The sequence below is a fragment of the Macrobrachium rosenbergii genome, chromosome 6 (assembly GCF_040412425.1).
Source record: "Macrobrachium rosenbergii isolate ZJJX-2024 chromosome 6, ASM4041242v1, whole genome shotgun sequence".
In the NCBI taxonomy this organism is placed as follows: Eukaryota; Metazoa; Arthropoda; class Malacostraca; order Decapoda; family Palaemonidae; genus Macrobrachium; species Macrobrachium rosenbergii.
The window spans coordinates 7,165,014-7,179,694 of record NC_089746.1 but is presented as its reverse complement, the minus strand read 5'-3'; the positions used below and the strand labels follow the sequence as shown (position 1 = coordinate 7,179,694).

Below are 14,681 nucleotides of genomic sequence, written 5' to 3'. Positions count from 1 at the left end.
TCACGAACAAACAAACGACAACATTCACAGAGCTTGACATGAATAACGTGACCTAGACTTCCACATCCTTTTTTAAATGGAAGATGAGATACATTACACCTTCCCTATTCATATCAAGAAACATTACACCTCCACCATTCATGGCGAGAAAAACGATCCACTTTCTGGAAGGGACCGGCGCAGATAGCAAGTGAAAGACGAGGCTTGTAAATGAGGGTATGATACGAGAGAGTGAGGAAGAGAAAAAGGAAGGGGAAAATAAAAGTCGCACGACTGAAGAATGACGCGAGAGAGGGAACAACATTATAACATGAGTGTTTTGATGTTACCAAACAACTAAAATCTGAAATCTTGGTTCAATACAAAATGACAATCACATGGTCCAAATCTTCTTTCCCACAGTTAAATTTTCATCCTGGGATTTGAAGCTTCCTTTTGGTTTGAACTCTTTGTGAAACTTTTTCAGTTTCTTCCAGAAAATCATGAAATATATTTCCTTCATTGACCGTAGAGTTCTTTCACAACTGTGGCAAACTGTGTGACGTTCGCATGGAATAGAAATGTATACTATCTAAAATTTTCAGAATACATCCTTCCGAAATCTAAAGGTCTAACCCCGTTGTTAAGAATCGACAGACAGTGGGTGGTCTCATTTAGTTTATTTTTCTTCGCCCACCTTAACGACTCTGCCAACAAAAGCCAAAAAATGAAAGGCCAAATTAAGCAAACACAAACACACGAATATTTACAGATAATCAACACGTCAGGCGGCGTGTGTGCTTCACTCATTCCATTGTGCAAAATGTGAAAGTAAATACACAAACCGCGTAAATATTCATGTGCGTGTGCGTATATGTGTTTGCATGAAGAACCAGTGATTCATGCATGACAGTGAACTCCTTTTGTGGAAAAAAAATCAGACTGGTTTAGATTTAGCTGACAATGGAGTGCCACACTTTTCCGGAGTAGCGAAATTCCCACACGGAGCACAAGGACTTTATTCTAGAATTTTTGTCACTGAAATTCCGAGAGCAAAATGCTCATGAAATAGCGTTCTGCTAAAGCTGTAAGAATCTGATTCCTATATGGGGATATACGACAGAAATGGTCTGAAAATATAGCAACAGTATATACTTTTTACGTTACTAAACATTTACATAAATTACCAGCGATGCTGCTACCTTCTCAGAACTTTCATTCCATTCTTTCTTTCTCCTATTTCGCTCTTTCTTCACACTGGGCTCGTAGCTAACGCTTTAGCTCTGCAGTCACGAAATTCATAAAAGGTTTGGTATCTGGACCGCGGACTCATCAACATTTCATCGTGGAAATTTCCAAAAGACGAAATTTCTGAAAGGAAATTCTTTGCGTCTTGCGCTGGTCTATCGTTAAGAAGACTGAGTGCAGTACTGGGTACTACTCAGTCTGCCAAGGTCGGTTGTTGTATACTTAAGCTAAATGTCTAAAGAATACTTTTTAGACCTTGCTTACCCTTACTTACTCTAGTTTACATTATACACCACAGGACATTGTATCGTCGTACGTTACACAGCATATATATATATATATATATATATATATATATATATATATATATATATATATATATATATATATATATATATATATATATATATAATATATATATATATATATATATATATATATATATATATATATGTATATATATATATATATATATATATATATATATATATATATATATATATATATATATATATATATACTGTATATATACATATGTATGTGTATGTATATATATATATATATATATATATATATATATATATATATATATATATATATATATATATATATATATTATATGTACTTTCTCACTGAAGGTAAGTCTTCTATAACAACAATTTACTAGCCCCTTGACCTGCCCTAGGGATATTCACGTGGCTTATGTACCGACAATGACCGCTGTCTATTGGATACCACCATCCAATTTATGACCAGCCCTCAGATCCCACACTGGTCGTCTTCAATGATCGTTCGATGGACCAGAGGTACGGCGAACATGTGGCTGATATTTGCACAAAAACAAATAGAGAAAAAGCTAAGCTTCTACGCCCGGCTGATCATAAAGGAACCGTGAAAAGAGAGAGAGAGAGAGAGAGAGAGAGAGAGAGAGAGAGAGAGAGAGAGAGAGAGAGAGAGAGAGAGAGAGAGAGAGGATATTTGATACAAACTTTAAACCTGAATGATTAATCTCGGTCGCCATACTATGCACACTTCTAGAAGCGAGGGGATGCAAAGGAAAAGAATTCCAATAAATCTTCCAAATGAAAAATTATATGAAAAAGGACTCGTGTACTGCTGATGTCTTTAGTAAATGACAATATCGGAATTTACTTTCCATATAATTTTTCTTTCGAGCTGGAAAGTAATGAAATAACTCTGTAATTTCTTTTGAATGTCTACTCATCCTTCAAAAACTAAATGACAGACCTAAGGTTTGTCTAGAACTGTACGACATGAGCACGAGAATATTAATTATTTCTGTGAAAAAGTAAGGAGATTAGATTCTTCATAATTGTAAATAAAATATACCACGGTAAAAAAGCTTACTGCACAAGATATGTCTGTTATTTAATGTAAGAAAATGTGCTTTGTTTTCATGATGCATTTACCTGATATGTCTCTCCTGTCAAAGCACAAAGAAGAAATAGAAAAACACATACCATTATTTAATTACATAAATCACAAACCTGGCATCTGACAGGCAGACTACTTATTCATCCCTCGAGCAACACAAAAGAACGCAACATGAACTCGTGCGGCCGTAGCGTGAGGAGAACAAATTTGTCTTCCCTGGTTTATGTTCTCTAATGGATAAACAATAAGGAAGGTTTACTGCTTGCATGCGCGCGATTTCATCGGCGTCTCGAGAGCCGAGATAGCCAGCCAGCTGGGTGCAGCAGGACCCCCCCTCTCCAAAACGAAAACTCAAGACACGAAACATGATTACTCTGGGGCGATCTATATCTCGCACTGACTTCTCAGGAAGGACATTCAAACAGTTACCGCGAGAAGTCAGCAAGCAAGACAACCAGGCGGAAAATGAGCGATCAAAGAACAGTTCTGTTTTTATCACTTTTCTTAGCCTGCTTTCTACATTTCTAAAGTAAAGCCTTGTACATAGCTCTTTTAATTAATTTATATTAGTATATTGTATTTTATTGTCGTAGATCTCCCTGATGATGTGATTACGAATCATGAAACGTTGGAGTAAATGGTTACTGTGTCGTCTGCTTCATTATATATACACACACACACACACACATACATATATATATATATATATATATATATATATATGCACTAATATACATAAAATTATATATATATATATATATATATATATATATATATATATATATATATATACTGTATATATATATATATATATATATATATATATATATATATCGAGAAAGAGAGACAGAAGGTATTGCAAAACTATCAACGTCAGTACTTTTCAATACAAAAAAAAGAACAAGCCTTTCAGCCTTGGGAATAACGACTGCCGAGCACAGGAAGCGCCCTTTTTTTCTACAACGGCTTAGACAAAAGATAAGGCGCCATTATGAAGCCGATTTGATGCAATATCCAGCTTTCTTCCGTTAGAACGACGATAAGAGAGTCTTTACGATATGAAGCGAAAGGATCATCGTGAACGAATGTTTTATATGTCGCTCTAAGCCTGAGGATTTGTTTTTACTTAGAACAATGGCTTAAGTTACTTTAGTCTCAAAAACATAGTTACTGATCCACTGTATCGAAGGGGAATAGATCTCTATTGGGTAGGAAGAGTAACCCATTATTTGGTGGAAAACTAAAAAATAAATAAATAAATCAATTACATTTCTAACACCTAAACTGCGACGCTTGATGAACTTCTTTGACAAAAAAATACGGAATCGTTTTAAATACGGGTAAATAGATTCAATAGCGTAACTGACTAATCTGAAAAAAAAATACGGGTCGATTTCAGCTATTAGCGTACGGACTTATTAAAATTGCTGACGATTTGAAACATCAGTGGACCGATTTGAAAATAAAACAAGTTAAAAATGTGCCGAAGTTGCTTCGGCGCAATCGAGTTTTCTGTACAGCCGCTACAGCGTATACTCAAGGCCACCGAAAATAGATCTATCTTTCGGGGGTCTCGGTATAATGCTGTATGAGCCGCAGCCCATGAAACTTTAACCACGGCCCGGTGGTGGCCTATCCTATATCGTTACCAGAAGCACGAATATGGCTAACTTTAACCTTAAATAAAATAAAAAAAAAAAACTACTGAGGCTAGGGGGCTGTAATTTGGTGTGTTTGATGATTGGAGGGTGGATGATCAACATAGCAATTTGCAGCCCTCTAGCCTCAGTAGTGTTTAAGATCTGAAGGCGGACGGAAAAAGTGCGGACAGAAAAAAGTCCTGACGGACAGACAAAGCCGGCACGATAGTTTTCTTTTACAAAAAACTAAAAACAATTACTGGAACGTTTTGCAGTATTGGCAAACTGATTTAATGATGTCGATTAATACACATTGATTGAAAATAATTACTAACATTGTTTGAAAGTTTGGCGAGTAAATCTGATAGAAAAATAAGTTACCAGTTAAAGAAAAATCAAACCAAACCAAAATTCGCTGAAGCGTAACACTGATGACAAAACATTAACTTGAAAAACTAGATGATTGAATACAACTGCAAACTAATTTGAAGTTTTGGTGAATTTTATGTGAGAAAATGAGGGACCTGCTTCCGAAAAATTAATCATGTTGAAGAAACGCGACTGAGACAAGAACATTGTCAACGCTTCATCACTTCACTCGTGCGGAAATGTTCAGCACATTTTCGAACGGAAGGGTCATGAATTTTTATCAAATACAAGATAACATACATCCGTATAGACCAGTGGTTCCCAACTCGTGGTACATGGTGACATTTTGGTTGGTCCATAGGATGTTCACTGTATTTAGTAATAAACTGGAGATTGGCAGATATATTTTTAAATTTACTGAAATGCAGCACAAATAATTTGTATTATTCTTGTTAAAAATTATAATGACATTCTGAAGGTTGTAATTCTTGTGTAAGAAATACATTCCAATCCAAAATGTTTATTGTCTGTTTTATTTATCGTTACTCAAAAATATAATGGTCCACATTATATTCTTTTTTTATTGGGGTTCTGGCCCATGACTTGACTTGAGAACCACTAGTAGAGAGATTTTCCGGTCGATATGTTGTTCAATCTGAATCCTAACTTGGGGAATCGCTCTGCACAAAGCTTGGTTCGGCGTGATTTAATTCTAACACCGAACCCTACAGTGCAACAGTTTACAGCCGTTTCTTTTTATGTAGCAAAACATAATTTTTTTTATCTAAAATAGGAAACACACCGGCTTTATATGCATCTGATTTAATCTGATCACTGACTATGCCGCCAATAGTCAATGGTAGAGACACCGGAATATTATAACGCACAGCATGTTATGTGAGAGAGAGAGAGAGAGAGAGAGAGAGAGAGAGAGAGAGAGAGAGAGAGAAAATGTCTGATGATTGGTTTCACTCCGTTGAAACGAGGATTCTTTTTCTCTTTCACTCCCTCGTCAAGCTGCCACCCACAACGGTCGAATAACATCTCGGTACCTAACTCACTACTTGGATAAACAGCGGCTTACTGGATTTTAAACACTGTTCTTCAAGCCTCTTCTAGACCTATCTTGATGGCGGCGACAGGCAATGACTAACAAGAGTCGATTACTTTCCCCATGATAGTAATATGAACACAACCATTTTATCACATGCAAAGTTGTCACAGAAAACAATTTAACGATCATTCGCGGGTCGGGTTTTATACCAAATTGCCAAAACTCACTGGCGACTTCAATCAAGTCCACGATTTCAAAATGAAGTTTATTGCAGTCATGGTAAATGAAGTCAAACACCGTAGAATTCATAACTAACTGGAAATTTGCAGCTGGTATATCATAAAATTCACCGCCATCAAATGATATATTACTAACAAGAAAATCAGCAATGATAACATTTCTTTTAGCAATACGCACTCTGCATTTCCTTGGAAGAGTGGTTCAACATTGTTTACCGTTTCGTTTTATCATTATTCGGAAGATGAACCCTATTCATATGGAACAAGCCCACCGGGGGCGATTGACTTAAAATTCAAACCTCCAATGAATATGGTGTTCATTCGAAAGAGGACGAATGTGTTTGTGCAAAAGATAAGATAACCCTGCTACCCCAATCCCTTTGTCCCAACACAGATTGCAATGAGTTGGGTATATAACAACAGAGATCAAAGTTCGATGGTGGTCACCCATCTTACCTGTATATGGACCACACTCAAGTCAAAGAGTCAGAAGATAGGTCGTGTACAGAACATAGTTGCTGACCTGGTATTTTGAATTTCATCATCAATATTCACACATTCCTCTTTAAAAGATGTGCATGACTCGAAAACGTTCTACCCGTTTCCGGTTTCTAACAAGATTTTGGAATGAGGTTGCTAGCCCCGCGCATTTCTCCATCCTGCATGTTTTACAACATAGTCGATATACCACCAGAGAGCTATTTCACATATCAGATCAACAGATCTAATGGAATACGCTTAAGATGCTCAAGCTTATCCAGGGGATCGAATCCTAGCACTCCTAATGGCGAAGCAGGTATCACAACCACCTGACAATTATTATTATTACTGACTATTTAATGTTAAATTATTCTACTGAACGGCGTGTTTGCTTGCTATTCCGATTACAAAACCCGGCAACTTCAAATTCCAAGCTATAATATCGTCACTGGATCAAAATGAAAAACGCACACACACTAACATTAGTACTATTCCATGGTGGATATTAACGTAAAATGAAAAAACAACAAATTCAACGTACAATAGCTCTTCCCTGTAAGGGGATACGTAAAAGCGGATTGTAACTCACTTCTTCGTGCGTATAAACGGAAGGATGTCTGTGGAGTTAACTCTTAAGGAGGAAAAGGCTGTTAGATGAACCTCTCTCTCTCTCTCTCTCTCTCTCTCTCTCTCTCTCTCTCTCTCTCTCTCTCTCAGAGTAAAAGGCGTGAGGTAAATGCACTGTGTAGTAAACTCTCACGCATTTACACTATGCCTTCGTCATCCAATCAATCGTTTTTCATAAAATCCCAAAACAAATTAAGATGCAGGTCTATTTGTAACCCACTGTATTTAGGCTACACGAACATTTATAAAATTATTTTCTTTCCGAAGTGTTCTCAAAAGCTAAAACCTTTTCCAACCCAAAGCATTTAACCCTTTGCCTGGTCAAACCTACTAAAAAAAAAAAAATTAGCCCCTCTCTAGTTACATTACGAAATCTCTCAAACTGCCGGCCATTTTACTAAATCCATCTAGCTTTTTTCTTCTAGTTACATCACTGAATTCCATAAGCTTCAAAATAATTGTCACCCTAGCAACTATGACGTTCTAAAACTTCTTGACCTATTCCCTGGTTACACTATGAAGTTGCTCAACTTTGTTCTCTTCCCTATAACTACTGACCTAGGCCTATGCGAATAAAAATCTGAAATAACGCAAGTTTATCTTTAGTCACATCAAAAAACTGAAAAGAAACTAACTCTCTGGGAAAGAGTCTATTGTGGAATCAAGTCCTACCTGATAGTTTGTCATACCCACAGCTTCCTGTTTATTTCATACTGTTACGGATATACCTATCACTTTTCCTGATCGTACCATTAAACAGAAATTACTAGACTGTTGCCCTAGTACTGTAAATTCTTAAAGCTGCAAAAACCATTCCTAAACAAAGCTTCAGGTCTTAGTATCTGCTTGTCACCTATTAACATCACACACATCTAAATTATCTGGTTAAACATCTACACTTGTTACAAAATGACTGTTCATTGTATTCCAATGATAATATTTGACACTTTGTATGGCATTACAAAGAGATTAAAAAGGTAACTTTTTGGCCTTCATATAGAGATAGAAGTTTTATAATCTTTCATCCTCCCTTTCATACAAAATGGACTCCTAAAACTTTCTACAATACTTTTTCTTTTTCCCTAAAACTAAACGTCCCCTATGGGACCTTTGAATGGAGACCGGTAACATAATTACGATACCTCCCTGACACAGTTTCTGGCTGCGATATTTCCCTTTTACATTGCACTCCTTTTTTCAATTCTTCAATATTGTTTGAGATAGATGAAATTTCGTCCTTTTCCGTCAGCATTTTGAGTTTTAATTGCTACCTTAGTTATCAAGTGCTTTTAACACTTTTAACAGCTTATTTGCCTCTCCTTGATAATATATTCCAGCTTTACTCCAAAGTTGTAAAGTCGTCTTCAGCTTCGACACTTCAATGCCATATTGCTTAATTGCTGATTTTTCATGCATAATTCCTCAGGCCGTTTTCCACCCTTTCGCAATACTGGATCACAATCACATAACCTGTTTACTGACGCTCCATAGTTACCTTTACGATCTTCCCAATTTAAATGCCGTTACATTTCCTTTTCCAAAGTAATTACAATCCCCTCTTCCACGGAAACTTCAAAGGTTAACGTTCCGTGTCAAAAAGGAACTTTTTATGACATCTTATAACATTCTACAGATAACATTTTGCAGGAAGAACCCCATAGTTTTCTACTATATTGGTGAAAAACTGCAGTTACCTATGTTAGCAAACAAGCACACACAACTCCCAAAAAATCTGCCACAAATGCTGGTGCGATGTTTGGCTGAAAGATTGCGAGACACCAGAAAACGCGCTTTTGAGACACCACCTGAACACTTGTCAAGTGGCTGCCTCTCCCTACGCACTGCCAAGGTCAGTAATCCCTAAACTGGTGAGTCCTGTTCCCCCGGCTGTTTTGCTTCCCCTAATCCTTATTATCCCCCTCATTCGCGAAGCCGGTGTATGTTCCCATTCAGTTAAGACCTCATCATTTTTCAATCTGCTTTACATTTCGTTTGATCTAGGTTCAACGTACTAATGCATACATTCTTCTTCTTTTTTTTACCAATAAGGCGTTCCCATGAATTAAGCGTGAATCCTAAGGGAAAAAAAACATGGCAACCTTTTATTCCAACCGAAACACATCACTCCCATACAGGGAAGTTGGCTAAACTCCCTCCATTTATCCCAACATTTGTCTCGAAGAAACACATATACAGTACACATGTATGTGTGTGAATCATTATCGTCTTCTTAACAGATGCAATTTCCACCTATCTCACTTCTCCATGTGTGTGTGTGTGTGTAGGTAACCTAGGCCTATAAGGAAAAGCTTCGGGATTACACAAGTTCATATTTACATAGTTTCATCCCTGATACAGCATCCGATGGTCAGATGAAACAAAGACCCCTATCTAATACAGAAGGATTTAGCAAACATTTGCCGAAGATGATAAAATTAGCATCTTCCAACAAAGATTAATATAAAACAAACCCTAAATTCTATCCGTAATGAACGTATAAATGGCATTTTTACGCCAGCTAACCAGATGCCACGATCTCAACTATCAAAATTCCTGCTGATCATCACGAGAGCAGTGTTTGTCCCAGCTATAGTATCGTATCTGTTGATCCTGCACTAGCCTAGGCTACGTGCTTCACCAGCTTCGAGACAAAAAGACCCACCCGGCAAATTCTGCCATTTAGCAAACAACATCGGCCTGCATTGATGCATCGTAACACGGCTTCATACACTATTCAATACTGCAGGCTGTAAGAACATAAGGGGAAAAATACAGGCACTACATCCCACCCACCCCCACTGCTATCACTTCAAAGTGCGCAAAATCAATACACCACGCCTGCAAACTGGCCCTTTTTTCTGAAGAGACAGTCGTGTTATCCTAAACAATCTGAACACACTCGTAATGCAAAAGGGAAGCTCACAAAAACGACGATCCATATTCCCGTTTCAAAACCGGGTCTTTAAAGAGAGGAGGGGTTGTGTTGGTTTCACGGTTTACAAGTCATCCAGGCATCATCACATCTCTCTCTCTCTCTCTCCCTCTCACTCTCTGGGACACACGCTCTCTCTCTCTCTCCCTTCGAGTTCCCATCACCGTCTCGAAGAAAATTTCGTTTCCCCTCACTCATGTTTTAAGCCCCTCTAAGGTATCTCTCGCCGTACCCCGAAACAAGCATGGCTTCTCACCTTGACATCCTTGCTGGTGTTGAGATACACAACAACGCCAAAGGTCCACACGAAAGAGAGGAATATGAATACTTTGCAGTTCCTTCGCATCGTACAGCGAGGAGCGGCCGATATCTTTACACTAGAACGCCACGATTAACACTGCCAGGCAGCCCTCGCTAGATACTGTAGTCGGGTCTGCCTCTGCTGCCACTGGCTGGCTGCCTCGCTCCTTACGTCTCCCAGCCGGCCTCCCGCCCCCCTCCCGCAAGACACACATCCCCGTCCTACCTACCGACGGGGGCCGCATTCGGCGCTCTTGAACTGGTGGCTTTCGGCATCAATGCCACTGTTATACACAGGTGCCACCATTCTCCTGATAAACCTGCCACAGCAGAATTATCGATAAGGAGAGCCCAAGTGATTTCATAGCCTACCATTCGAACAATTAACGCAAAATGGTCAGGCAGTCATCTAACTGCATGGTGATTGCATCTGAGTTCGTTGCCAAAGCAGAGTAACTGGATAATTTAACGCAAATTCAGAGACCAGTTCCACGTTGATCTCATGGTAAGCCTCAAATCTGATGGTTATCCAAGGCGTACTGTCGTTAATGCCAAGCGGCATTTTTAAAGTGTTGTAACAGTCACAGCTGTGACGCCTATATATAATTCAGAAGAATTATAATTGTGATGAAGTAACAGGAAGGAAAATGCCAACTTATCAATAATAGAAAATACAAAAAAAGATCAATTAACCAGAATAAATATGAATTCTGGGAAGGTCTGTCTATTCATATCCCGAACAAAAAGTTGGCCTAGGCAGTACTGTGTAACGTGTTTGGAAAGAGCGATGAGAATTACTCTAACAGTGACAGTATTTAAATACTTGACATAAATTATGGAAGTATATCTTAAATTTTATTTACAGGATTACTAGACTACTTTAGTTTCTGTAAAAGAAAACTATTGAGATGGCTTTGGCTGTCCGTCCACACTTTTTCTGTCAGCACTTTTTCTGTCCGCCCTCAAATCTTAAAAACTACTGAGGCTAGAGGGCTGCAAATTGGTATGTTGATCATCCATCCTCCAATCATCAAACATACCAAATTGCAGCCCCCTAGCTCAATTGGTTCTATTTTAAGGTTAATGTTAGTCATGATCGTGCGTTTGGCAACGCTTTAGGACAGGCAACCATTTGGCCGTGGCTGAAAGTTTCATGGGCCGCGGCTCATACAGCATTATACCGAGACCACCGAAAGATAGATTTATTTTCGGTGGACTTGACTATACGCTGTACAGAAAACTCTATTGCGTCAAAGAAACTTCGGCGCATTTTTACTTGTTTGCTGTTGCTATAACAAATAAATTCTAAGTTTTGAGGGTTAAGGTAGTACTTTGGCGGAATGGTGCCTTTTTTTAATAACACTTACCGGATGGTCTGATCACAGAGGGAAGCATGGATCCCATCTGGAAAGATGGAAGATTGTAGGAAACTGGAACCAGTTATTTCCACGGAGACAAGTCATCACTCACCACCACCCACCCACCCCTACCAGTTGGGAGGAGGGATTACTCTTCTTCAGGTTATAAGAAGCTAGAAGAACAGTTCTGATCGGTGAGAGGAGCCCCACCTTGAGGAGAAGAAAGAAAATTTACGAAAGAGATGGGCAGGAGTCACTATTATAGACGAAAAGCCGTGTCAAGAAGGAAAATAACGGAAGACAGGAACAAACCAGGTCACTTTAAAGCTGTATCAACTAGGCCTACAAAGAAGAAACGAGTCGACTAAACAACAGAACCCTTGATTTCTTAGCACCAGATTTATTCGTATGACACGGTTGCTTCTCCAAGACAAGCTTAAAGTAACTTAAATATTCAAAATGAAAAGTGAGAAGATGGGTTACATTATCACAGTAAATCGAAGTATTGGATGAGAGAGTATCTTACAGGGCTGTTCAACAGAGTGCAACGCGATTTTTTTTATCGTTCTAAAAATATTTCCTCTTTTTGAGTACACATGTTCACAAATGTGTGAAATATCTGAGAGTTTGTCTCTACGATAGGGATCGTCAGTGCTTAACTCAAAGCCCGGTATGCTGAGGTTAACAGTACTGATGCAACATGCTGCTCGAAACGTAACTGTTTCGGCAGCATATATATGACAAAAGACCTAGCAAGGCTCATCACTTATGACTAAATTTTTTGAAATACAACATTAATTGCAAATAAAGTTTTCTTTGGCTTTTGAAAATTAATCTATCTTCAAATTACCTGTGTGACGATATTGATTTGTAAGGCTAACCGGTAGAAAAAATCTTAGGCTACTGAGATCGAAGATAGTTTACTAAAGGGGTTATTTTACCTTATTTTTTCTTTAAAGAATAGCAGATAATGTGTCTTATATCGAGAAGACAGATGTTAATTCAAATAGTGTTTAGTATTTTAGTATTATGACTAAAGCCTATGCAGCACACTCCTTTTAACCAAGAATGTTAATCCCTTCTGATTGATTTTGGTTTATTATCAGGTGAAAAGATAACTCGAAGTTAGAGGACTGTGTGGATAACTTCCTATGCTTTCCCGCCAGAAATCAGGAGCACAGTGATATCGAAAACTATACAGCTTAGGCCTAGGAAACATAAAAATGTCATTAAAAGAAAATGTAGATCAATATTTGTAAGGAAAGCATTACTTTTGAAGTGGTTTACAAAGAAACATGGCACAAATAATTTTACTTTCAAAGAAAGTATTAAGAAAAGAACATGAACACTGTATTGCCAAGATCAACTGGTTGCATCACACGATTAGCTGTCCTGTCAGCCTGTCACTTTCATGGCCACACCCACCGGTTGATATTGGTGGATACAGTAAGCTAATAATTTAGTGATTATTTTTTTCCGAGTCAACACATAAAAATAATTAACAAGGACTTTATTTAAAATGTTTTCTTATAATTAAAACAATATGATTATATTATGGAAAATGCTTTCTCTTCGATTCTATATCTGAAACTGGTTTTGAAGGCTTTCAAGGAACGCATCGGTCCTGAATGGACAAAAGTTGTAGCAATGTTTCGTCGATTTTTTTCTTTATTCCGGGAGTCTGGCTACGGAAAATTATATTCTTACAATTTTACCATACATGACATGTTGTATTCTTATGAAATATTGCAGCCGTATTTCAGAAAATAAATGTTTTCGTGTTCAAAGGCGAAATAAATGTGCAGCAAGCGTGTTTGGTGCCAGTTGGTGACTTTTGAATGAAATCTCAAATTGTCTCGTCATGGAATCTCCTTAATCAGAGCTATAAGATGAGGAAAGGACAATTTAGAACTGAATGTAATTTATCAGAAGTAAGGAGAATTAAATCATCGAAAAGAACCATAAATGGAAGAAGTTATAGACTAAGAAATGTCACTGATAGAGTATTATGAGAAAAGGAGCAGATCTTGTGTTGTTAACAAATATATATATATATATATATATATATATATATATATATATATATATATATATATATATATATATATATATATATATATATATATATATATATATATACACACACACATATATATATATATATGTATATATATATATATATATATATATATATATATATATATATATATATATATATATATATATATATATATACATATATGTCAAGTTTAGGTAAACAGCTTTAAAGAGGGAAATTGAGACGTATGAGAAAATATACTAACCAGGCTTTGTGATGAGCTCTGTCGAGAGCATTAGCTAGAATAATAATAATAATAATAATAATAATAATAATAATAATAATAATAATAATAATAATAATAATAATAATAATACCAAAAAGGAAGTTGACATGAATAAACTCTACGGTGATATTACGCCCTTTCCATGATGAAGACTGGGTTACCCCTTCCAAGCATTCCCATTTTCGATTATATCATTCGTTTACTTGGAGAAAATCATTACTACTAAATATAAACAAGCAGAGAATACCTGGAATAAATCTGCATTTATCCTCGTAATGAAATATGTTCAATTTGAAACTCTGAGAGAGATCTAGGTAAAGAAAACGAGAGAAGCACAGATTCTAAATAACTCAATTTAGCCCGTAATGTCCTCCGCTCTTTGTCCTGCCTTTGAGTGTTGAAACAAGAGCCACGATATCTGATATAAATGGCTCGACACGTAGTCTGATGCAAAATGAACTTACGAGAGTTCTTTCTTTTTTCCTTTGGGCGTCCGCCATCACATCTGTTACAGCGGCAAACGAACTCAATTAACCAAAGTTTTTTCTTTGGTTTCTTCCTGTTTTGTTTATTACATTCCCTCACCTTCGCTTCGCTCAGAAAACTGTATGTTGACCCGGTAACGAACAGCCACTCCTTCTTCAGCAGCAAATATTAACCAAAACGTTAGCAATCGGGGGTCAATGACCTTTGAAGATGCGACGCCGGGCTATCATTCCTCCATTCACCGTCAGTG

The 14,681-nt window shown here is 37.3% G+C and overlaps 1 protein-coding gene across 2 annotated transcripts in view; it reads right to left on the bottom strand.

Moving 5' to 3' along the window:
• Pgant2 (polypeptide N-acetylgalactosaminyltransferase 2) overlaps positions 1-10,449 on the bottom strand; it is a 311,225-nt gene extending 300,776 nt beyond the window's left edge. The window contains exon 1 of one of the 2 annotated variants that reach the window (XM_067104808.1): positions 10,220-10,449. In XM_067104808.1, coding sequence (XP_066960909.1) covers positions 10,220-10,309 — 90 coding nt within the window. In that variant the 5' untranslated portion in view covers positions 10,310-10,449. The remainder of the gene's footprint in view (positions 1-10,219) is intronic. The other variant, XM_067104807.1, reaches the window with a different exon arrangement.
• Positions 10,450-14,681: the final 4,232 nt, after the last annotated feature.